Source organism: Amia ocellicauda, chromosome 12 (genome assembly GCF_036373705.1).
Source record: "Amia ocellicauda isolate fAmiCal2 chromosome 12, fAmiCal2.hap1, whole genome shotgun sequence".
In the NCBI taxonomy this organism is placed as follows: Eukaryota; Metazoa; Chordata; class Actinopteri; order Amiiformes; family Amiidae; genus Amia; species Amia ocellicauda.
This window is the reverse complement of record NC_089861.1, coordinates 4,542,211-4,566,191: the sequence shown is the minus strand read 5'-3', so window position 1 is coordinate 4,566,191 and position 23,981 is coordinate 4,542,211. Positions and strand designations below refer to the sequence as shown.

General features: G+C 40.6%; 1 protein-coding gene across 1 annotated transcript in view; it reads right to left on the bottom strand.

Annotated features, from left to right (window-relative positions):
- Positions 1–23,981, bottom strand: part of galntl6 (polypeptide N-acetylgalactosaminyltransferase like 6) — a 257,597-nt gene that overhangs the window by 27,022 nt on the left and 206,594 nt on the right. The window contains exons 6-7 of the mRNA XM_066718126.1: positions 5,248–5,433; positions 2,102–2,285 (exon numbers count right to left, since the gene is read on the bottom strand). Of these exons, the coding sequence (XP_066574223.1) occupies positions 2,102–2,285; positions 5,248–5,433 (370 nt within the window). The remainder of the gene's footprint in view (positions 1–2,101; positions 2,286–5,247; positions 5,434–23,981) is intronic.

Genomic DNA, 23,981 nt, shown 5'->3' with positions numbered 1-23,981 from the left:
AGCTCAGCCAAAGCATGCGATTACCAAACAGTCCACACAGATACTAGACGGCAATCTTTAGTGGGTTATGGTAATGGTGTGGACGAAGAACAATAAAGCCACAGAACCTTTGCTTCACCGTCGAGCAGATGATGTCATCCCGTTAGTGGTACCATGACAAAACAAGCCATGCTATCAGTGGACCTTTATTAAGCTCACACTGAGTCAGATCACCTTGCTAGTTGCTCTATCTGGACAGTTTGATCCATTTTCTAAGCACTTAGGAAGGCTTTTGTGGTAAATAAAACAAATCTAAGAAACAAACAAACAAAACCATGAGGCTAGTTTACACTAATGACGGGCATATTCTATATAAAGTACAGCAATGCTTTCCAAAAGAGAGAGCATTTTCATTGTGTGTGAAAGTATGGGAGATCACTGTGAAAGGAGACGTCTGCTTTTATGCCGTGATATTGTATGGTATGAAAGAGGATGATCCAATCCAATGAGAAATCCCCCAGTTCAAGGCTACGGTTTATTCCGGGCATGTATTTAATTTCATGTTTATTGTTGAGTTCTATACATCTATGTGGGTCATTGTAGGCAGGTTTGAACAGCCAGCCAGGTCACCAGGGAACGCAACATGATGAATACAGGCATGTGTAGGCCTCGTCGAAGTTCACCGTACGCACAAAACTCTGGACTGGATACAGTTCTGGTTGTCGGGTCAGAAGCGATGCCCACAGGAGAGCTGGAACAACGGCACATCAGAAACGATGCATGTGAGAACCGTGCGCACACACGTGCTCAGACACACAAAACATGCTTCAGAAACACAGATCACCTCAGTGTGAGCAGGGATGCTCTGTGCTCATTGAAAAGTAGTAACCTGGGTTGTGCGACTAACAGAAACCAAACCAAAAGGTGTATTTTCCCAATTTTTCTTATTTTTAACCAGCACGTCCAAAATCACAGCTGTTGTGTCACAAAATACAACACAGGGAAGAAGACAGATAGAGTTTATATTACTTGATCTAAAAACAGCCTAATACTTTTATCTGCAGACATCAAGACTTTCCTAGTCTCCTTTAAATTGTACAGTCAATTATTTAAGATAGATTCATATAGATATTCATGCTACTTGTGTGAGATTTCAGGGAAGCACTTTGATTTTGGAGAACAGTAGTCACCAGATTACAATTAGAAGCAGATTCCTCAGTGTAAATCTTTAAAATAAACAAGCAAAGAACCAAACCACAAAGCGAGTTAATTCAACAATGTGCGTGCAATCACAAATGTTATTAGATCACTGTTTAATGCCTCTTAAATGTGTTAAAATGTGTTAAAAATTGTATGTGTGTGTTCAGAGGAAATGCAGAACAAAGTCCCCTTTTCCTCCACGCTTTCATCTCTGATTCTTCCACCTTATTATTAAAAAGCTGTCATCAGATCTGCGGCAAATGCACCAACATTGCTCTCACGTGTCAGCAAAGGAAGCCGTACACTTTCAGATAAGGCTACCCTCTTCAAACCTGCCTCAGCAGAACCGAGCTTGGCTTAACAAAACGTGTAGTGTGTGGAAAACAAACCAGAAAACAAGTGGCTCATAATAAATAAATAACACTGGTATATATTCTTGTTTAGTGGCGAGAAAATTACAGAAACAATGCACTGGAATTACAGTTCTAACTTTTCTTAAAGGTTATCCCTACATTCGCTCCGTAAACACAGCAATTTCTCTCTCCACGGAGAGTCTACAGACGAAAGCAGTGGTTTCTCAAGATCGTGCTCAAATGCATACTTAGAGAAGAGCCACTATAAGTCATTCCGACTTCATTGCAGCTGACTGGAGCGCACCATGATACAGGCATAGTAAAAGTGGCAGGCAAGCGAGCACAGCAGGCATCATGGGAAAATTGTATAGGTGTTGTAAACCACGATGCAAACAATGGAAGAAGACGGCACAGATTATATAACTGCGGCACCTGCAATCAGCCCCTGCTTCTGCATCTGTGTTTCTGACCCCCACAGTCCTCCAAACGAGCCGAAACCCACTACGCAAACCACCAAAGACGACGCACAAAGAGTCCACGGTGCGGATGCTCCGGTCGGTGGCACTCACTCGTACGGGTCGCTGGGGTCGGAGCTCTGCAGCTCGGGCGGGATGGGGATGCGCTTGTAGTACATCTCCCAGTCGAAGGCCCCCCGCATGGCGTCGCCCGCCTGCGCCTCGTAGCCGAAGTGGTTGTGGTCGATGACGTCGATCATGGGGCACACGATGGTTCTGGAGTTCAGAGCGATCTGGTCTGTGGGGAAGCAGAGGGTCATCGAAACAGGGGATGTTGGCTTGAGACCGAGCTAGTCCATTATAAACCTCCCTCTGGTAGGCCTATTATTTATTATTCACAGCCGTCCGCTGCGTAAACTAAACTAAATCAGTGTTAATCGCAAGGTTAACATGTTTGTAAATCACCACTGCACTGAGGGGGCCTTCTAAATGAGACGTCACTTCCAAGTCTCACACCCAGCGCACTTTAAAGATGCTTTTTCTGAGAAAGAGCAGGAGTGCTAACACCTCGTGTCCTGGGGAAACTCCAAAGCAGGCTTTCCCAGTCTCAGCCTGGCCTACCTAGCACAAATCTCCCTGGAGGGTAATCGGCTAAGTAACCCCTCTCTTCTCCCCTGGTTGTCTGGGGGGTATGGTGAGCTACGATGGACAGTGGTTGCTGTGTCTCACCCAGGGTAAAGTGTTTTGGGATCCCTTGGACTGGAGGCACTATATAAAAACATGATAATGCTATTACTGTAGCGTTAAACAAAATACATAATACAAATAGTATTGGAGCTCAAAACAAAGCCCATTTGCATTAGGACATCCATTATGCTAACGCACAGCACCTCCCCGGTCCCTTTAGCATCCTTCTCCAGATCCTTCTCAGGCTGTCTACACAACGCCGCTATCTGAAATTGGACTTCATGCGGCCGCTCAGTGATTAGAAACAATTACAGTTTTTCAAAGTAGGTTTACTCCATTGAGGCTGGCCAAACCTCAGCCATCTATATCTCTGTCACTCAGCGGTGCTACGCTGTCCCAGATCTGTCACCCCTACAGTCGCTCTTTATGTTGGAAGCACTATGTTTGTTGGGGAAATTTGAAGATTGAAAAAAGACGTTGCCGCTTTTTGTTGGGGAAGAAGGGTAGTGAATAGAGAATCACAAACGACACACACCTACACACTCACGGACTCTCACGCACACGGACAAACAGACCAGGAGGTCATCTGTGCGTTGCGGGTCTCTGATCTGGCTGCTTGAAGTGACGCGCTTCACACTGAGTCAAGGGAGACGACATCTGACAACGGAGTAGTCAGCATGCGCCCCCGGCTTCCAGCAGATCATTGTTGCCTTTCTTTTATAAGTGACAAAAAGGACACTCCATACTAGGGGGTCCTATTGACATGGACGCCTGTGCACAGTCCGGAACAATCCAGGCACCGGGAACGTGAAGCGACACGGCGCCGAACGCAGGAACATCAGCAATGAAGCCGCATTCTGTTAATCCAAAACAACATCTCTGTGGGTCAATGGACTAACGGGAATGAAATTGGACAATCTATGTATTTATTTTATCCCCAAGATGAAAGGGAAGTTGCTGTTCCTGGACTTTGTGCGCTGGGCTGATTTAGTGGAAGCCTGGAAAGCTTGAGTCTCTAAACCTCGTGTTTTATACCCAGCTTGTTCTTTCATTTTTAATTTGATGTGGGAGGCTGTTTCTGCAGTAGGTGTTGTAAAAGGTGAGGTGGACAGAGCTGTCTGACACTCACAATTAAAAGTGCCCCCTTGTGGGAACTGTTTAGAAAGAAACTAATGTCTACGAGGAAATTACAAATGTAATATATGTTTCTTCTAAATGCCTTTTCTGACATTGTGCTCGTTTCTTTTCTTGTTTCTGGATTCACCTCGGAGAGCTGCGAATCACAATGCGACACCTAAGGGACTGGTTTACTTGCATTGTATTAAAGCAATAATCTGTCTCTTTTGAATGGCATGACTGAATTTAACCCAGCTCCCACTGACACGACTTTGGAAATTAATAGAAAGAAATACAAGCATACAGATGGGTGACACATTAAAGGAAAAACCAACATAAAGTGCGTCAGTAAGGTGTTGGGCACCACGAGCCCCAGAACAGCTTCAATGCTCTTGGCACAGATTGTACGAGTCTCTGGACTCTACTGGAGGGATGAACACCATTCTTCCAAAAGATATTCCCTCATTTGGGGTTTTGATGATGGTGGTGGAGAGCGCTTTCTAACACGTCGGTCCACAATCTCCCATAGGTGTTCAATTGGGTTGAGATCTGGTGACTGTGAAGGCCATAGCATATGATTCGCATCATTTTCATACTCATCACACCATTCAGTGACCCTCGTGCCCTGTGGATGGGGCATTGTCATCCTGGAAGAGACACTCCCATCAGGACAGAAATGTTTCACCATAGGATAAAGATGATCACTCAGAATAACTGTGTAATGATTTGCACTGACCCTTCCCTCTAAGGGGACAAGTGGACCCAAACCATGCCAGGAAAATGCCCCCCACAGCATAACAGAGCCTCCAGACCCCCTCACTGTAGGGGTCCAGCAGTCAGGCCTGTCCTGTTCTCTTGGTGTCCCACACATGCACTCGCCCACTTGTCCAGAACACGAGCCAGTTGAGCGTCTGTGTGACTGAAGCTCCTGCCATTTGTGCCCCAATAATGACCCCTCTTTCACAGTCATTTAGATCCTTTCCTCTTGCCATCTTGATCCAAAATCGAGGTCAGCTGGGCCTGTTCAGCATTTTATACATGCCACAGAGCATGGAATTGCTTAATTGCATCTTGCAGTGCACCTGTCTGGAGGCATCTGCATTCGTTATGTTCCTCCACTCATTTATTCAGGTTTTTCCTTTAATTTGTCACCCATCTGTACATACAAACACACACACAAAGTATGAGTATATTTCCAACACATCTGAGCAATTCAGACTTTACAGGAAAACAAAAAACTCCTCACTATGCTTCATAGAAGGACGTGAATCATAATTCAAGGGGGCTGGTTTGGAAACCACGAGAAAACAAATGCCGTAAACTTTGGTGCTTTTGCCAGTCGAAGGTGACTGCCCAGCCTTATAATGAGACAAGGCGTTAAATGGATGTCACCCCCCGCCCCCCTGAGTTTTCCCCGACACTGGCTTTCCCTGATTGCACCTGACAGTCAGACTTACCTAGCAGAGGTGGCAGCCAGTTCACATTAGCCTCACAGTGCGAATCCAGGAAGGTCAAGACTTCTCCCTTCGCCACCGTAGCCCCCAGCAGGCGCGTGCGGATCAGCCCCTCTCTCTTCTTCGTCCGCACGATCCTCACCTTAGGAAACCTCGCCATGTAGTCCTCCAGCTGCACTTTCAGATGCTCTGTGGGCCCAAGAGGAGAGGAAGGAAGTGATTTCTAGTCCACACAGCTTCCCAGAAGTCTCGGATCTCAATGAACTGAGGCAATTATTGGAGATTTCCTAACAGTCACCAGAGGGAAAGGTTCAAGTTAGTAGTAGTGGAGTTGATAGAATTAATGTCTCCTATTCACCGCACCTACAGTGAACAGGGGTCTCCGTTGCCGATTTTGCCGAGAATAAAGGGAGATGGTGACATTTCTTCTGCGATGTGTTAATCTAGTTAATTGATGCCTCTTCACTATTTCTCTCGGTCCCATTAAATTGCATGAATGTTTAACTTCCCCCAAGATTTCCCCGCAGTTAACAGTTAATTGAATTGTTGAATTGGCCTCTGCTTGTTGAATATTAAAAGAAATGGCAGAGGAAAGACCCACATGCAACAGTGCTAATAGAATAAAGATCTGCTGTAACACGCTAGACTTTAATTCCTCGACGTGTACAGAAATTAAACACTGGCAGGAGTCAAAATAAGTTATGAGCTGGCAGTGTTCCTCTTGTAATGACATATATAGGCTCGGGACATATATTCTGGCAAATTATTACTCGTTTACTTTGTGTGAGACTCCAAGGATGTTTGAATTGGCTGATTGGCTGGAAGTAGAGGCATTCCCTACTCTCATTGCTTCGGCACTCAGCCAATCAGACATCTGGGAGTGGGGGATGCGATAGACACCTCCAATAGGCCAGTCCAAATGTGAGTCAGGTCAGGTAAGTCAGAGTTGTCTTCCAGTCTCTCTTTGTGAGTTTTTATGAGTTTATACCATTTAGTGCCTCAACAGTTAACTTAGTTTATTTGTCTTTTCATCTTCTTGTGCCAGTGCGTGTTTTTCATTCACAAAAAAGGTTTTTGTCTTTGCCATCAAGTCACCTGCGGACCTCTCTTGACCTCCGCACAGCCTCTGTATATCTGCCACTTATTTTATACATAAAACATTATAAACAGTGCATCATAAATACGACTACTACTATAACAACAACTAGTATTACTATTACTATTAAGAAGTACTTATAAGATTGTATACTTTTTAATATTATAAGATTATGTGGCCTACTAGTATTTAAGTTATTTAGCTAAACAATGTATGTACAGAATACACTGTATTTTGTACCCAGGTATGGGCGTCTGCTAAGAAATAAACACTAAAATAATTTCTTCACTTTCTACACAATTTCAGTTCTACAATGTGGCACAAGTAAAACTGACCGACAGTTGGACACTTTTCAGTTTCACCTGGAGAAAAACAAACACATATCCAAACACAGCCGTGACCTCAGTGTCAGTCCAGGAGTGCCGTGTCACAGAGAGCTGGGGGCTGCCCGATTTGAATTTTTAAAGGAAAAAATATATATCATTGTTCCCCTTCATATGGCTGATTAAATGAGGCAATAAATCATGTGTGCGATTCATGCCAGCCACCTGCCAGTGTTGGCGGCACAGAAAGAAAGTGACAAATAAATAGTAATTGAAAAGCAGAGTTTTATATTCCTGTCTGCGCAGTGACAATCCGTGATAAAGGCAACCTTATGCTTCGCATCATTAATAGTTCATAAGCACATCTATCGAGGTCTTCTCAGCACCACGGAGAATCGCCTGTTGCCTTTGCATAGGAAATTATGTCAGAGTACCACTCAGCAATCACCTCTTCATCAATTATTTTCAGGCTTTTAGCTTTATTGGCACCGTTTTGGACACAATGTGGATAAAGTGGAAGCACTGACTTGTTATGATTTGTCTTTTGTACATAATCATATCACATGCACATATTTGAGTAGGTTGGATCATTTCAATATCGAATTTGAGTGGATTGGAAACAAGCAATATAGTTATAAATATAATACAAACAATATAATAAGAGAATTCTCCAGCATTTGATTATTAATGTAATTTCCCCCCCCCACATGCTCTAGTTTGTACTCCAACATTTCACCATCTAATCTCTTAAAGGATCACTCAATTTTGTGTTTCAGGTTCTCTTGGGCTTATTCTTTGAGGTAGAACATTTGGTCTCTCGTTAGCGGTTGAAAAGATGGACACCACAACAGTTTACAAACATAAGACTGGAGCAAAGTGCTATCCTGAAACCAACACGGTTGTCTTTCTTTGCTGGAGATGATCAAATTCAAAGAGCTCCATAATACGCTCTATTACCAAAGTCTGGCACAGCAGACGAACACGAGAGACAGCTGTTCACAATATATTTAATGGGGGGTGGCCCCAGCCTTGGCCTTCTTGACTGCCGCAGTCCCCGTGATCGATGGCCGCAGTCAGACCGCGTCGTTCCCCGCGCAGGGCTGAGGCAGACGCGGCTCTCCCTTCGCTCTCTCGCCCTGATCTGCTGCTCGAGTTCATCTCAGAGGTGTTCTGTGGGATTGGGGGCAGGACCCTGAGCAGGTTGGGGGATGTTTACAGGGTTATTCTCCTTGAACCCACGGGGTAACACTCACAGCTCTGTGACAGTGCTTTCTTGGCAGATAATGTAAAAAATAAATAAAAAATGTACTAGTGGACGGACAAGGTGCCTATAGGGTCAGCAGAAACCCGCACTTGACCTCTGACCTGATCATTATTGGCAGAGGGAGACCAGTGGCAATTCAGAAACACAGTGTTTCACTGGCACGCACAGACAACGCCTAGTATAGTGACTCATTATCAAAGATTTGATACTGGTAATGGTATTAGTCTTTCTTTATGTATAGATATCTATCTCTAAGTCTATAAACGTGGAAATATGTGATGATATATAGTACAGAAAGAAGAAACATCCACATCCACAGTGATGATGATGACGATAATATTGATGTTGTTAGAAGAATATCTTGAGAACTGAATAAGAGGAAGATATTCTGAACCCACTGAAGATAAACTCCCAACGTTATACATCCACTAAAAGTGCATATTGAAAGTGTTTACGGAGGAGAAAAACAAAGAAGCAAACCAACAGAAAAAAATGTATATATTGAGAGTGGCAATGTTTAACACACTTCGCTCTGACTATAATCTAGACTGCAGTGAAGAAGAAGAGAAGAAGAGAAATGAGAAAAGGACAACTGCGCTTGAAGTGACAAGGGGAGCGTCTGTGTCCTCGGAGCCGGGAGAAGAGCAGTGACAGTTCTAGAAAGAGTAAGATGAACAATCGTAAAAGCTCGGCGCATGAAAGCTGCTCAGAGAGAGTCTGTTCTCTGTGCCCGGGCTGTGATTCGCATTATTATGACCGAATACTCCACAGAGCCCTGCCTATATATAATGGCCGAGGGTGAAAGTTTCTAAATTGACTCCCAGCTGTTGAGATTGGGTCATAAACTTTGATTTTTGTTGCATCAAAACACCTCCTTTCTTCGGTTAAAAAATATAATCTGATTTCAGATAGGTGTTCCTATAAGAGTAAAACAATATTTGGGTGTTTTGGGTGTTCAAATTGCCCAATTAAAGAAAATGCATGCTTAATTGCAGATGAATACATAAATAAAATAATAGTTTACAAATAGCAAAGCCAGATTTTAAAGCTTTGCTTCCAACTTCATTCACACCCCCGATAGACTGTTATGTACTCAAATTTTATTCAGTGAAGGAAAGGCAGGTGTATGTTTATTTATTTTTTGGCAAATGAATGAAAATCTGAAATATTTATCAGCATATCTGTGGAACGTGAAATATTAGCTACCGAAAGGGATCTCCAGCACGTGCACAGACACACGCAAACTCACACACTGTACACACTTTCCACTTAGTCCTGCAGACAGATTCAGTGGATTAGAGGCCACAAGCCGTTTCCTCCTCGTCTGCACCAATTTATACCTGACTAAGGTTTAACTTCTTACTTCTAACTCCTCAGTCTGTCCCCAGCCCTCCACTTTAATCTACTGATTAAAAGCCTGGGCACAGATTACAGTTTTAACCTCCTTGCCACTGCCGGGTGAGGCTCAACTCAGACTCGTGACTTCCTCCGTCACAGAATGGCCGACAGAGAAGTGAACGAGAGAAAAGGCCATTTCCACTTCCCCGTGGCGTGCCTCTCTATATGTGCTTTGTTGCTGTACGTACGACTCCTCAGAGTGATTCAGGTCCACACCCACACTCCCCATGTCTAACACCGACTGTGTGTGAGCCTGTATGGGAACAGCACGCGTTAAAGACACACGCGCTGTCTCCCTGCCTCACAAGGGTACAAGGCTGCGTTGGGCGGCAGATATTCCCAAGGACTGAGAGGGCACAGAGGATGCAGGTGAAGGAGTTTGAAACGGTTTGTCCACATCTGAAGGCAGGTATTTGCTGCGAAAAAATATAATTTGAAGAATTTGCTAGAATATATATTTTTGATTTCATCCCATTTTCATCCTTTGGCAAATGATCACTTGTTGAATTTCGCTTTTGTTTAAGAAAAAGGACTAGAAAATGGGAAACTTTGACTCATTATGAAGTTGTATTGAATTATAAATAGTACAAAGTGGCTTCTAACCATACATTAAACAGCAGTAAGGTACAGGTAGGTCAAAGTTTGCATTTGGTGTCATCCTAGTACACTTTAAATTGAATCGATCTGTTTTTGTAAACTCTACTGTCCTGTATTAGCTGTTAATGATTAATTATCAGGTATCATTGCTGACAGTGAGCATTTCATTTGGAAGCATTTGTTTTTAATGGAGTATGAATCTTTTCTGCGCTCCCTTGTGTACAGACACTGGATACTGGTGACATCCTGCCGTAGAGCATTGTTATTTCGTATGGATGGATTTTCTTTCTCTTTGTCTGGTAAATGTTAAAAGCTGCTGTATCTGGCAGGTGCGTTTGATATTTTCTTCTATGATTAATGGTCAAAGTTTCATTTCATACTTGCTGAGCATCCGTATCTATTAAAGACTAATTAAGTCTCCCAGCACACGTCTTGAAACGTCTCAAGCTATTTTTAGCATGTTAGGTGAAAACAAATATCAAACTAAGCACGGAGAGGAGACACCCTCACAGAAGTGACCCACCAGGAACTGTACTGACTTAACAGACAACACAATTGCTGTCATTCCTGGTGCTCGTGTTTCCTGAAACAAAATCCTCAGCATTAAAGCATGGAGATGTGCGCTAGTTTTGACCATCTGTTTTGAAGACTCGATACAGAACTGTGCAAAATGTAAATAACACCTCAGGGAGCAAAAGCAGATGAAACACAAAGTGCCAAGATTACTTATCCAAAGCAAATATTTCTTCTCGCTCCCTTTTGTGGACTAAGGGTTGTAATACAGATTTCACAGCAACAACAACACAAAAAGTGAGAGCAAAGTAACTTAGCAATTGAGTTACTTTGTTAGGGAACAGAATCTGTTTCTCCTTGGCCTGCACGGTTAAATAGTAAAAGACAGTTGACTCATTTACTGCTAGGTACATATTTCCCAGAATTCTTTGCATCCATGTAATTTTTTGGGTGATAATTGTCATCCGTACGACACACGTTTGAATATCCCTGCCTTATCTGAAATCAAACTCCGAATTTTTTAATAAACTGGAATAATTTAAGGCACAACAATTAGAAAATGAAATGAGTTGCAGAAAAACATTCAAAGGAAGGGGGGAATACTTTTGACTAAAAAGCTTGGGCACGAAAAAATGAACTGTGTGCACAGGTTCATAATCTGGCCACACAAACTAATCTCACATTGTGACTTTTTAACTGTGCCGTCTCTGGGGGGCTGCGTTACGTGGAGGTGATTTAATTCAGGTAAATGCCCCGTCATGCTTTGGCACTCTGAGTCTAGGATGCTTCACACGCGGGGCCCCGTGTTTTTCAGCAGCTGTGTACGGACAAATCACTTCAGAGTTGCAGTTTTCCTGGTACGCTGTGTAATTGCTACACATTACATTCTGCCACTGGGCTGAACATTTATAATAGCATTTACCATGCGATCGTGCCTCTTTTCTGCTGAAGAAAAGGCCCCGTCTCTAAAGACCTGGATTTTTATTAATTCCACAGCGAGGTGAAGAGGTTTATTTGTTCTGCTGTTTCCACTTTGTGATGGTCTATCAGAAACGCGCTGATAAAGTTTGCTAAAACGCACCGATAATTCTGCATCTCATTCAGTAATGGCGCCACACTGAACTGTCACTGTGGGCCTTTTGAAAGTAATTATCTTCTAAATAGCAGCTTCTCTTTTGAAGCCGTATCTACAGGGAGTTACAGCTTCACAATTAGAGTCAGATGGCTTATGTTGAGTTTAAATTGGCTTCCATTATGCTTCACATTCAGGGTGACAAAACACTTGTTCACCACAACAGATCTCACCTGAGATTTTGTGGTTCCGACATGAAGGTGATCGTGGGTGCCAGAGAACCTGACAGCGACGAGACTGCGAACACGGAGGCAGCGGTGATCATGCGATGCAGAATATTCATTATTATTACATTTCATACCAGACTACCATATCCAGCGTGCCTTACAATAGTTACAATACATACAATTTCAAATGTATGAAGCTGCGTTTTTAACGGAGCAATCGTGCTCGAGGGTACAACAACAGTGCCCCACACTTTGGATTGAACCCACAACCCTCGGCTCCAGTCCAGGGCCCCGACTACGACCCCACACTACCAACATGATTTCTTTCCCCCATTTCTCTTTATTGAAAGTTAAACATCTACTGAGCACTACTACATAATTAGACATACATACAAACATATGTAATTATTTAGTGAATATATGTATTTAAAAAAAATATGCTTTAGCAGCATGAAAGAGAGAGAGACAGAGAGAGAGAGAGAGAAATAGCTGTTTCACAGGTTCAAATGTAATGCTCTGTTCCCTAATTGTGAAGTAACATGAGGAGAGATCAGACGGACACTAACAACTCTAGTGACCATTCGACAGGGCTGTCTATTTCAAAATGTTATTAACCATTAAACGTATTACACCACACTAAGATAAAGCAATCAAACTTCAACATTCATTAAACAAATTAAATACTAATGGGGAAATTGAGTGTTTTATTTTATTTTATTTAGAAATACTGCTCAGTAGTCCTTTAACTATATACCACATCCTAGTGCCTTGTCCTGTTCACTCACCTTCCCAGCAGGGAGAATAAAATAAAAACCGAGCCATTTTATGTAACGTGACATATTTTTCATGATAATCTTCTGACAGCTCACATTTGTAACACAGCCAGAAAGCATGCTATCAAAACTGTCTGGGATAAATAAATAAATATCTAGATAATTATACATACATATAAATAAATAAATACATACATACAATGGGAAAACACTGTAGCCAGTAATTTACAAAGATGCCCGTGCATTTATAACAATTATTTTCAAGCACCACACTGACAGCTAAAGTAGTGGGGAAATCGGCAATTGGTATCTATTTTTAAAGCAAAATAACCTACAAACAATACTTGTGCCCACACTGACAAGACCATTTGGAGAATTATAAAAATAATAATAATCATAACAATTAGATTCTGTACCCTGACGCAGTTTCATTTATTGTTAGGAGCCACTTTCTACTATTCATGAATCAAAATGCAAGAGCGTACAACTTCGTGATTTGCAATTTGCGGGTCGTCAAAGTCTAGTCCTGGATCAGATTAAAACGGCTGTTTCTATTCCCATATCCTGATTTTCCAGCCAGGCACTTTTCAAGGCAAAGGATTGGTAGTAGTCATTCATTCTGTTACACCACCAATACATTGTGTGTAAGGTATCAGAAAAAATGGGTACTATTCTTACATTCCCACAGGAAATTGTATGAGTCTTGAGAGGGGAATGCTTTTAGCAGGGCAGTGTTTTAGTTACCCTGCTACCTCAGCCCTTTATTTATTCCTTCGGCACAGGAAGGCAGCAGTAAATACAAGGTTTTCTGAAGCTTAGTTGCAAACAACCGTCACAGCTAAGACTGCTGTGTTTAATAACGTTCATTTTCAAGGTTAATTAATGCAATGCAAGGTATTTATTTCTCCTGATCATTCCTGCTGGATCCTTCCTCAAAACTGCGACAATTTAGATTTTTCTGTGTTTGTTTCCCAATTATTATTTATATATTTTGTATTTCCTGTACTCAGTGGCCTGGGAATGGGCTTCCATGTGCTCAGAAGCCACTGTTAATGAGTTAAGCAAGATGCATCAAACATCAGCATCTTTTATTACATGGCCTACTGCGTAGCATTCTTGGGAAGCCTTATTACATAAAGACTGTAAAGTATTAACAACAGACACAGACATTTACAATTGCACACATTTTCAAAATTCTCTTGAAAAACACAAACTAACAAACACAAACAAAACAACAGCAGGCCTTTCCTAAAATGGGAAATTCAGACTAACTAATTACACGGGACAACGCCACCGAAGCTCCAGGGACACACAGACTGACGGCATCTCTTTCAAAGGTAATATCCTCAACAAGTGAAAGCACAGGCTGGCTAAACGAGCCCTTTGTTACCATCACAGAAGAACAACGATATAAATCCAATAACTCTGGAAATTCCATCTGCCGGGTACTGCTGTGGGAATATGAAGCTTTAATAAGACCGTTTCTCACTCCTGAAGTTCAAAAACAGGCTCACAGGCTCTTTAGCCATCAATAACCACATGCATGCTAAGGACGAGACACAGAAGTCGTAAAACAGAGGAAAGGATGAAATCATGTGAGTGTAACCTGGCATTTAAAAAGCATTATCAATGCAGTTGTAATGAAATGGAAATATCGATTGGTTGTGTATTATGGTTAATATCAACCACTTTTAATCAAGCCTGAGCAAACGCCTTATAATTAAAAAAACAAAACATATTCGATGTATTTATTCAGAACAGTCTTAAAGCCATGGTTTGGCTGCAGAGGTAAGGTCATGACTTATTTAAGGTGGTGTAGACTGGTTACACTTTTACGTGGATTAAAAATTAAACCCAAATCAACACAACTACACATTAAGGAAGTGTTCAATGACTACAGTATTAAACACAAACCTTGAACAGTGTAAAAGTGTACATTTCCACCTTAAAAGAAGACCTGAAACTGCCTCTACTGTCACAACTATTTACCAGGACATTAACACGACCAAAGTGCCCAGCAAAGCAAGTCAGCATGATGGATCAAACAGCCTCCTCTCCTTTGGAAATGTTCTCAAAGGTTTTTATATTATTATGTTCAGGCCATAATAGCACTGGCTTTTAGTCCCTTCCGATGGATTAAATTACTTTTTTCAACAATGAGCAGCAGCTGATGTTTGTATGAAAGATTGTGCTTCTGACACCCTTCAGTTGGGGGCTCGGCAATCATTCATTCATCTATTATTTTACACTAGAACTGAAGCAATCATAAACACAAGCAAGGTGCGCACTAAAGATTGTTTCTTTAGAACTTAAAAAAAAAAAATCTGCCCAGGACAATTGAAAGGTGATACATCAACAGCATCCTTGTATCTGTTTTCACCGTCTTCCTCTGATACCTCACTAAGCTGCAGAAGTTTCAAGTTTTAAAAAAGAAGGGAAAAAAAGATCTCTAATCTAAAAAATGACACCATGATCTATCTCTCTGTCATCTATCTATCCATCTATCTATCGTGATGAATGAGATTTAAAAAGCAACAGTAAGCACATGGGAACGGCAGGTCTCATTAAAAACTCAGGGGCTGGGCTGCTCTCCTGCACTGGAGACAGGAGGATAAAAAGTATTTTTTTTTGTGCAAGAACTGTAATTCTATAGTAAGTTTACTGTTATGTCTATTTCTGTAGCAAGGGCGGGCAGCATCCTATCTGGGGGAAAATGTAATAAATAGCTACATTCTTTTAGCTTTCCACCCTAAAGAAATAGGAAAAAAGGAAGAAACAAGTCACTCACTTTAAAAAAAAAAAGTTTGAACGTTGTATTTGTTTCTTAACCTGTATATATATATATAATGAAATATGAAACACATGATATGCATCATTGCTATCAGATTTCCATACCTCATATTTTATTTTAACCAGTAAAAATATGATTAATGGCCGGAGATATACTAGAAATATGTTTCTTTGGAGATAATCCAGACTCAGGCACTGGCAGAAAATAAAATTAAATGTTCCTGCAGTGTCCTCACGTAGCTCGCCATCAGTTTTTACTAGACAAAGCAATTTTTCTTCTACATGGTTTTGTAAGCCTACTTCTCCTGCAATTATTCAACTCAATTTTAAATCAGACCTAAATGAAATGGCATGAAGCCAACTTCATTAACCAAAGAAATATCCCCTCTCTCATGGTAAAGTGATCCCGGTTGTATTTGCTCTTTTTAGCACCGTCTATTTTTTTCTTTTTCTTTTCACCAACCATAGCCTATTAAATCAACTGTAAAAATTAAATATCTATATACAGTACTCCTCATGGTTGTCGAGTTTTTAAAGACCACGGCCCATAAAGTCGAAATTCCATAACTGGCAAATCGATCGTGGAATTCTTAAACAGCTCTGCGTCTGTGTTTCAGTCTCCGCTCGCCGATTCAAACGTCTGCAGGTTGTGTATCACATCGTGGGACAAGGCTGACATAAGTAGTAAACACACTGAAACAATCATTCTTATTAGTTCGATCAGATATCTTTTTATTTAATGTATTATTCAAGGTCCCCAAAGAAAGGCAACCATTGAATTCCTCCCAAAGTGGCTTTAAAGTGAAAAATATAATTAAGCACATCGGATACAAACGGCTTCTTTTGTGTTTTCAGATTCAGAAATTCTGATATGGGATTCCTATCCGAGTCATATGCAATTGTCAGCAGAATCACTAACCAAACGCTCGATGCAAACGCACTCCAGTACAGCGCCTAATCCTCTCTTATTTAATTGTGCATTGCCACACAGGTGAAGGTCAGTGTTATTTAAAGGATTCCTGGCACAAGTATTGACATTTCCTGCTCAACTTGTGTTTTAGTATCGAGATCCAGTTATGTTTTTGTGTTTTGGGGAAAACAGTGGACAAGATCATCAATTTTCAACTGGAGGAAGTTCCAGTTAAGCTACAGCAACAGTGTCCCAAGTGTGCTTGCCATGGTAGGCGCTCCAGTATGTGTAAAAGCATATTTCACATGTCCTGTGCTCATGAAACACCCAATAAGGATCAACACCACAATACACAATTTAAGACTCGGCAGTTATATTGTTTAGCCCCTTCTGTGATAAAGTGTTTGAATCTCCAGGAGTTTGTCTGAAATAGTCTGAGTGGGATTGAGAGCCAACGTTGAAGGTATATGGATTAAAAGGCAGAAATATTCTGTGTATATAGAGCAATCATTTCAGTAAATGGCTTAGGAAAACTGTACTCATGATTGTAATGGTTACGTCTTTGTTTTTGAGAGACCAATACAAAAAACCCACATGAAACCAAACAGAAACATCTATATACATTTGTGTGTGTGCAAATAACCAGTACCGTTTGTTGTTTGTGTTTTTTGGAGGACTAAAATGTATTGTAAAAATCTAAAAAACTCATTGAGCTTTAAGGCTTTGAAGTAAATTGCTTTTTTTAAAGTACTGATATTAAAATGCATTAAAATATTACAAAAGATGAGACTAGTAGCCTTGGTGATATGTTTTCATGGATGGCTCTCATGGTAGGTCTGTGAATGTTAATGGGGGCTCATCTTTTTAATGGCACAGTAAACTCTATATGACTTCTTCCATCTCGCTTCTGTTTACATGGGGGTACAGGAACACGGGCTGGCACATCCATTATTCTGATAGCGCTGGACAAAGCACAGCTATATGAAGGGATTATAATTTGGCACAATGACAGACACCAACACAGTGATGACTTCTATAATATGGCCAGGGCCTGGGGTTTTCAAAGACAACTGTAGTGTAAGAGCTCAAGCTTAGATCCCACACTTAGGAATCGATGTACAAGGTGTGCGTGTCATGACAACAGACAACAGGAAAAAGCTGAATAAATGAGTGGAGGAACATAACGATTGCAGATGGCTGCAAACAGGTGTACTGCATGATACAATTAAGCAATTAACATCCCATCATGCTCTTTGGCCTGTATACAAATGCTGAGCAGCCCAGTTGACCTCGGTTTTGGATCAAGATGGCAAGAGGAAAGGATCTAAGTGACTTTGAAAGAGGGGGCATTATTGGGGCACGAATGGCCGGAGCTTCAGTCACACAGACGCTCAACTGGCTCGTGTTCTGGACAAGTGGGCGAGTGCATGTGTGGGACACCAAGAGAACGGTACAGAGAACTGGCATGGTTTGGGTCCACTTGTCCCCTTAGAGGGAAGGGTCACTGCAAATCATTACAAAGTTATTCTGAGTGATCACCTTTATCCTATGGTGACACATTTCTGTCCTGATGGGAGTGTCTCTTCCAGGATGACAATGCCCCATCCACAGGGCACGTGGGTCACTGAATGGTGTGATGAGTATGAAAATGATGTGAATCATATGCTATGGCCTTCACAGTCACCAGATCTCAACCCAATTGAACACCTATGGGAGATTGTGGACCAAAGTGTTAGACAGCGCTCTCCACCACCATCATCAAAACCCCAAAGGAGGGAATATCTTTTGGAAGAATGGTGTTCATCCCTCCAGTAGAGTCCAGAGACTCGTATAATCTGTGCCAAGAGCATTGAAGCTGTTCTGGGGCTCGTGGTGCCCAACACCTTTCTGTGACACTGTATGCTGGTTTTTCCTTTAATTTGTCACCCATCTGTAATTCCAATGCCAAGTAATGTATGCATTTAAAAATGTATATACATTACACGATGATGCCACTGCTATAGATATCTTCCATTTGTCCACAGATTACCAGAGAGCTCAACTAAACACTAAACAATCATCACGGATGGTTGAAAAAGGGAGGCTGTTGAAGACTTGGTTTAAACTTCCCTAGGTCAATACTGTCATAATAAATGATTGTTCCTATTATACTGACATTTACCATATAAAGCAAGCCATCAGTTTTGTATGCGTGGAATACATTAGAGTTGCTGTTAAAAATGCATGACAGTGCCTTTTTTAAATTAAATTTAACATGGTCATACCCTTTTATTAATGCAGGTAAACTTTTCAATCTGACTCTAATTATCTTTGACATTAGCTTGGAGGGGGAAAAAAAAGCTTCAAGGTTAAGGTAAAAATAATGTTAATGTCTAGATAAACATATGTTACAGTTACGAAAACACTATTTTGCTCAGCAGATTTCCAAGGCACAGAGAGTAACGTTTTAACATTTAATATGTTACTATAATCTAATTTATTTTTTTGTTTCAAAAATAGTAAACAGTATTTTTATAAAGATGTCTTGAAAAAATATCTCACACTGTACATTTCTTGTCAGATTCACTCACTCAACCCCCTCAGATTAGAATGAACTAATTTCACACTTTTATCATATTAGCGTTCATCTGTATTCTTCCCACGACTCCCAACTACTTTTTGGGGTTTTGTTTTCTTTGCTGAAGATCACTTTAGGACCTCGGGTGTCTTAACTGAGCTTCATTGTTTCAGTGGGTGAACAAACCTCCTTTACACACCGCCCTGTTGTAGCAACGCGGAGAGGAGTAAACTTTGTGAAACAACCCGAGACCCGAGAAAGGCTTGTGATTTTGACAGATTTTTCTGCAAGTACTAACCTTAGTGATCTGTTCGGTCTGCAGTGTATTAAACAATACAAACTACTGTTTTCGGTATTGATTTGTGAGAAATACAGGCAGACTTAACAATACTTCCACTGAACAGAAAATCAGTCAAAATATATTTATGTAGTGCCCTACATTTTTATAGAAACAAAGGACGCCCTCCTACTTTCTTGACTTGAATAAAACAAAACTCAAATGTCTAGTATACTTATAGATTATTTATAATAAACCGTTAATTGTAAACAGAATGATTTATAAACAAAAGCTCAACTCTCTTTTATTCTTCTATATGTGAAAATTCTGCAGATGGTTGCTTATTATTTTCACCACAGGCCTTTGGTTACATATTTATTTACTATTTTACTCAACATTAAGGACAGATAGACATTTTAAAACACTATCTATCTGCAGACTCCTTTGCAGAAGATTGAGAAGCTTTCTTTCTGCCCTTTAACCTCCTGCTGCTTTTTCATTGATCTTCACACCAAAACACAAACCCCACTATTTGCATTTGGCTCGGTAGCACTGCGCCGTCCTACCATTCAATTCTGTATCTGTATAGAAACTATTGTTCATTAACAGATCAGACAGACTATCCCATGTCAAGAAAAACAAATAATAAAGGAAACAGATAATTTAGACCCACACAGCACAGTCTTGTTTGTGTTTATAATTATAATTGTATTTATTGCTAGTATATTATCAGTGTTGTTATGATTATTTTTACTGTCGTGTGGTGCAGGACGTTGTGGTATAGCACGGTGATGATCTGTATTGTCTATAGGTATTGTCTAGAGGTATTTAGGTCAGTTTGGGGTGATTATGACATTGTTAAACACTGCTGTGGTGCTGTAGGGTGAGCTGAACTCCCCGAGGCATTGTTATATTGTTTTGGGGTGTTAGAAAAATACAGGAAAAACTATTTCAGCCTGACCACTGTTGTTAGATATGTCACAAATTAAAACTAATTTTTATTTTCACTTTCTGAAACAGAGTTACGAATGTCATCTGCAGTGTTTGACCAGATAACCCCCCCCTCGGAAAGCCATTGGTTAATATACACACAGATTTGCTCTGGAAGCAGCAGGCAGACTTATCTTTAACCAACCTTTCACATTTTCATTAAAATGTGAAAGGTATGCTGTCTGAAGCAGTCTTTTTCATTGCACTACTTTTTCACATTGCATTAGAATGAGAAATAGACCCGCAGCAAATCCCAGAGAGTTCTTTGTCCCCTTTGGACACATCTGGTTCAGAGAAAATTCAGCTGGAGCAATCGCAGTATTAGGTGTCAGCATAAAAGCTCAATAAATACCCTGAGTCAGCTGATATTTTGGAAGCCATGTGTTTTATAAGATTTTATATTGCTTTGACATTTACTTTCGGTCATCTTTCTTAAAATGAGTACTATCCTTTGGGAGAAAATTTCTTTTTTAAGGCACCCGAGACAAGACACTAAAAAAAAAAGAGCATAAGAGCACGGTTTTATGATTATCGCATCAGAGCAGGTCTCTCAGAGGAGGAAAAGTCATCAAAAGCACAGGTATCTCTATCTTTTAAAACAATGTACATTTAAAGGTCTGTGTCTGTAAAGGAAAAAATAATGAATGTATTACAATTATTAGTAATTATAACTGTGATATAAAATACATTTAATAATAACAATAAGAATAGATACAGTTTTCTTTTAATCTTGGCCAGATTTCCTTGTTGAGCCACAACTAGATTCCCAGATTGAAAGGGTTTATGGCACCTACAGTAAGAACATAAGAAAGTGTCCAATGGAGAGGAGGCCATTCGCCCCATCGTGCTCGTTTGGTGTCCATTAATAACTAAGTGATCAAGGATCCTATCCAGTCTGTTTTTGAATGTTCCCAAATTGTCTCTTCAGCCACATCGCTGGGGAGTTTGTTCAGATTGTGACGCCTCTCTGTGTGAAGAAGTGTCTCCTGTTTTCTGTCTTGAATGCCTTGAAGCCCAATTTCCATTTGTGTCCCCGGGTGCGTGTGTCCCTGCTGATCTGGAAAAGCTCCTCTGGTTTGATGTGGTCGATGCCTTTCATGATGTTGAAGACTTGAATCAAGTCCCCCACGCAGTCTCCTCTGTTCCAGGGTGAAAAGGTTCAGGTCCTCAGTTGAAATAGATTGTTGATTGTATGATTGATAGTCGTCTTAATCTAACTTGTTTATTGTCCTTTGTGGATAAGAAGTGTGGATATCAGGAAGGCAATCATTCTGCAAACCTGACACTGTAGTGGCCACATGCTTCTAAATGTTAGTTTTTCTTTGTTTTGTTTAGTTTTTCGGCTCTTGGTACCTGTACCCCAGTCAACTGCTCAACTTTGTCACCAAGAAACAGTGCAGCTCTTTCTCAACAGCTGCTTTAAGTAGCTTTTATCTGCCTGCCCCCAATTCACACCTAATTCCTGCAACAGAATTCCTGCTAGTCCTTGACTAAATCTCCTTTCTACAACCTATTTTCTTTCACCAACTCAGCAGCTGAACTGAACTGACTTCAATTACAGACAATGCTAATTTGAATTAAGGCAAACTACAGACAATGCTAACTTCTAAGGCAAACTTAAAACAAAATGAGCAATGCTAAGACTGGTCTGAAACTAGTCAAACAACAAGATGGCTGCCTCTCACCTGTACTCTCCTGTCTCTGTCTGTGGCAACTTGTAAATACTTCTGTTTGTGAGAGTGAGAGGGTCAATTCCCCTTCATCTCAAGACCAAACACACTCTGCAAGATCACGACTTATTAGTGACACCGACTTGTCCCTCAGAGGTCAGGCTGGCTAGGTGCATGAACATTTCTAAACATACCTTTGAAACGAAAGCAAGTTTTTAAATAAATTATGAGAACGAGTTGGCCGAACAGAAGTGTGTTGCATGCTATCTGTTTGGCTTTCACCCATTATCCCCTCTCTGCTAGCTGTCTGCCCCACTGTGGGAGGATTGAAAAAGCGAGTATGTGGCATTTCAGTCTCCCAGGCTCCTGTTTTTTTGATCTCACTGCGGATCATTGCAGTCTCTCTGGGAATACACACTCACTTTGGTTCACTTCTCCAAAGCGGTCATTTGCGGTTTCCAGTGATGGCTGTTGGTACAGATTAGCCTACTGAGCGCAGTAATGGCATCTTAAGTACGTCTTCCCGTGGTTTTATAATTGTTGTTATGGATTGACGTTGGTGCCTGGAACAGAGACTCATAACGTAAAGTGAAACATTTGTATTCTGGTGTTACTAACGTTTTCAGTGAAATGAGACAGCGGTGGTTTCCCAAACCGAAAAACAAGGTTACATTGAGATAATAATAACGAATTAAACTGCAGATGCTCCCTCAGTTTATTTCGCATTCCTGAGTTTTGGCCGCAGTTTGTCCTCTGAGGTGGACTTTTAAAACATCATCATCTTGAGTGAAAAGGCTTAAGAAATATGCTGCAGAAACAAAACATAAAACCAGGTAAACTGACTTTGCTAAGGGACTGGACTTATACCATCACTCTTACTTTCAAAGCAGAACACGACCAAAAAGCCACACGAGAAATGGCAAGCTTTAGCTCAACCCAATCTGCATGCACAGAGCCTTTGAAGTTTATTAAAAAAACAAAGAGCTTAAACTACATTTTCCCGCTATTGACATGTTGGTTATTTTATTTTGTATAGATCAGGGAAGGGAATTGTCTATTCCACAACAAGATATCACACTGAAATTGCACCAGAATTTCAGACTTCATATTGCATCCTTCTCTTAACCTCTTACATCATGTCTGATCTGCTGCCTGCAGGAGCGGGAATTAAAGCCTTGCCGTTTTATTTTTTAATAAAGTGGGACAGACTTTGCCAAAGGTTACAACGTAATTTATTGCTGACCAAAAATACATTGGGTGGTGGAATTATTCTAAAAATAGCCGCATTGGTCAATAATTAAAGCGTGTGTCTGCTTTAGTGTTCCTCAACCAGCGACTTTCTGTTCAAATCATCTGCTGACATAAGGGTTACATTGATCCAGTTTGGTGAATAATTAGTTTAATTAACTCATTAGAAGATGAGCTGGAAAGCAAAGCAGAATTCTTCCTGGTCCTTTGAGGATCAATTTGGAATCAGACTGCTTCAGTTTTTGTCAAATAAACTGAAAATCCATGGTGCATATAAAATAGTTTGTTCTAGGCAGTCTTTAAAGATGTAAAATCAAATCGCAGATAGTCCATTCATTCACTCTATCCAGTACACAGAAACATACAAACACTGGTGATGATCATAGTAAATCAAAATATTTTAGAAGCTTCCTCAGATAAAACAATATTTAATGTTCTATCAATTATTATAATCTTAATATGTAATTGTGTTTGCCATATGGGCTTAAAAGGACAGTGCCCTTGAAAAGCCTATTAGCACATGGCTTGAAAGAATAATAATTATTGAATTTGTTCTACCAACAATAATAAACATGGTCTAAGTTGTAAAAAATAATGTATTTTATTTATTATAAAGATATTACATATTTACATAAACTCGATAAACAATTATTGAGGTTAATTTCCCATGGACCACAGTTGTTCTTAATAAGCCCATTAAGCCCAGAACCCATTATACCTCATCTTAAAAAAGCCTTCAATTAATTAATATTACTCAGAATACATCCTTTTCATTCATGAACTTAACTACTCACCTTATTTTCATTATGGGGAACAAATGGGTAGGCAGAGAAAAAATTGTAGGGACTGCAGTAACATGATTAGCTGGCTGCGAATTTGTAGGCGTCACTGCATTGCAGTTCGTGTGCGTCATTCGTATTTTGTTAAAAGTACACAAGAAGAATAGAACAAATCGGATGCTTAGTCAGACGCAATAAAGCCGCACCATCTGACAGAAATATCGTTCAGAAATAATCGGCCATTTTAAAGCAA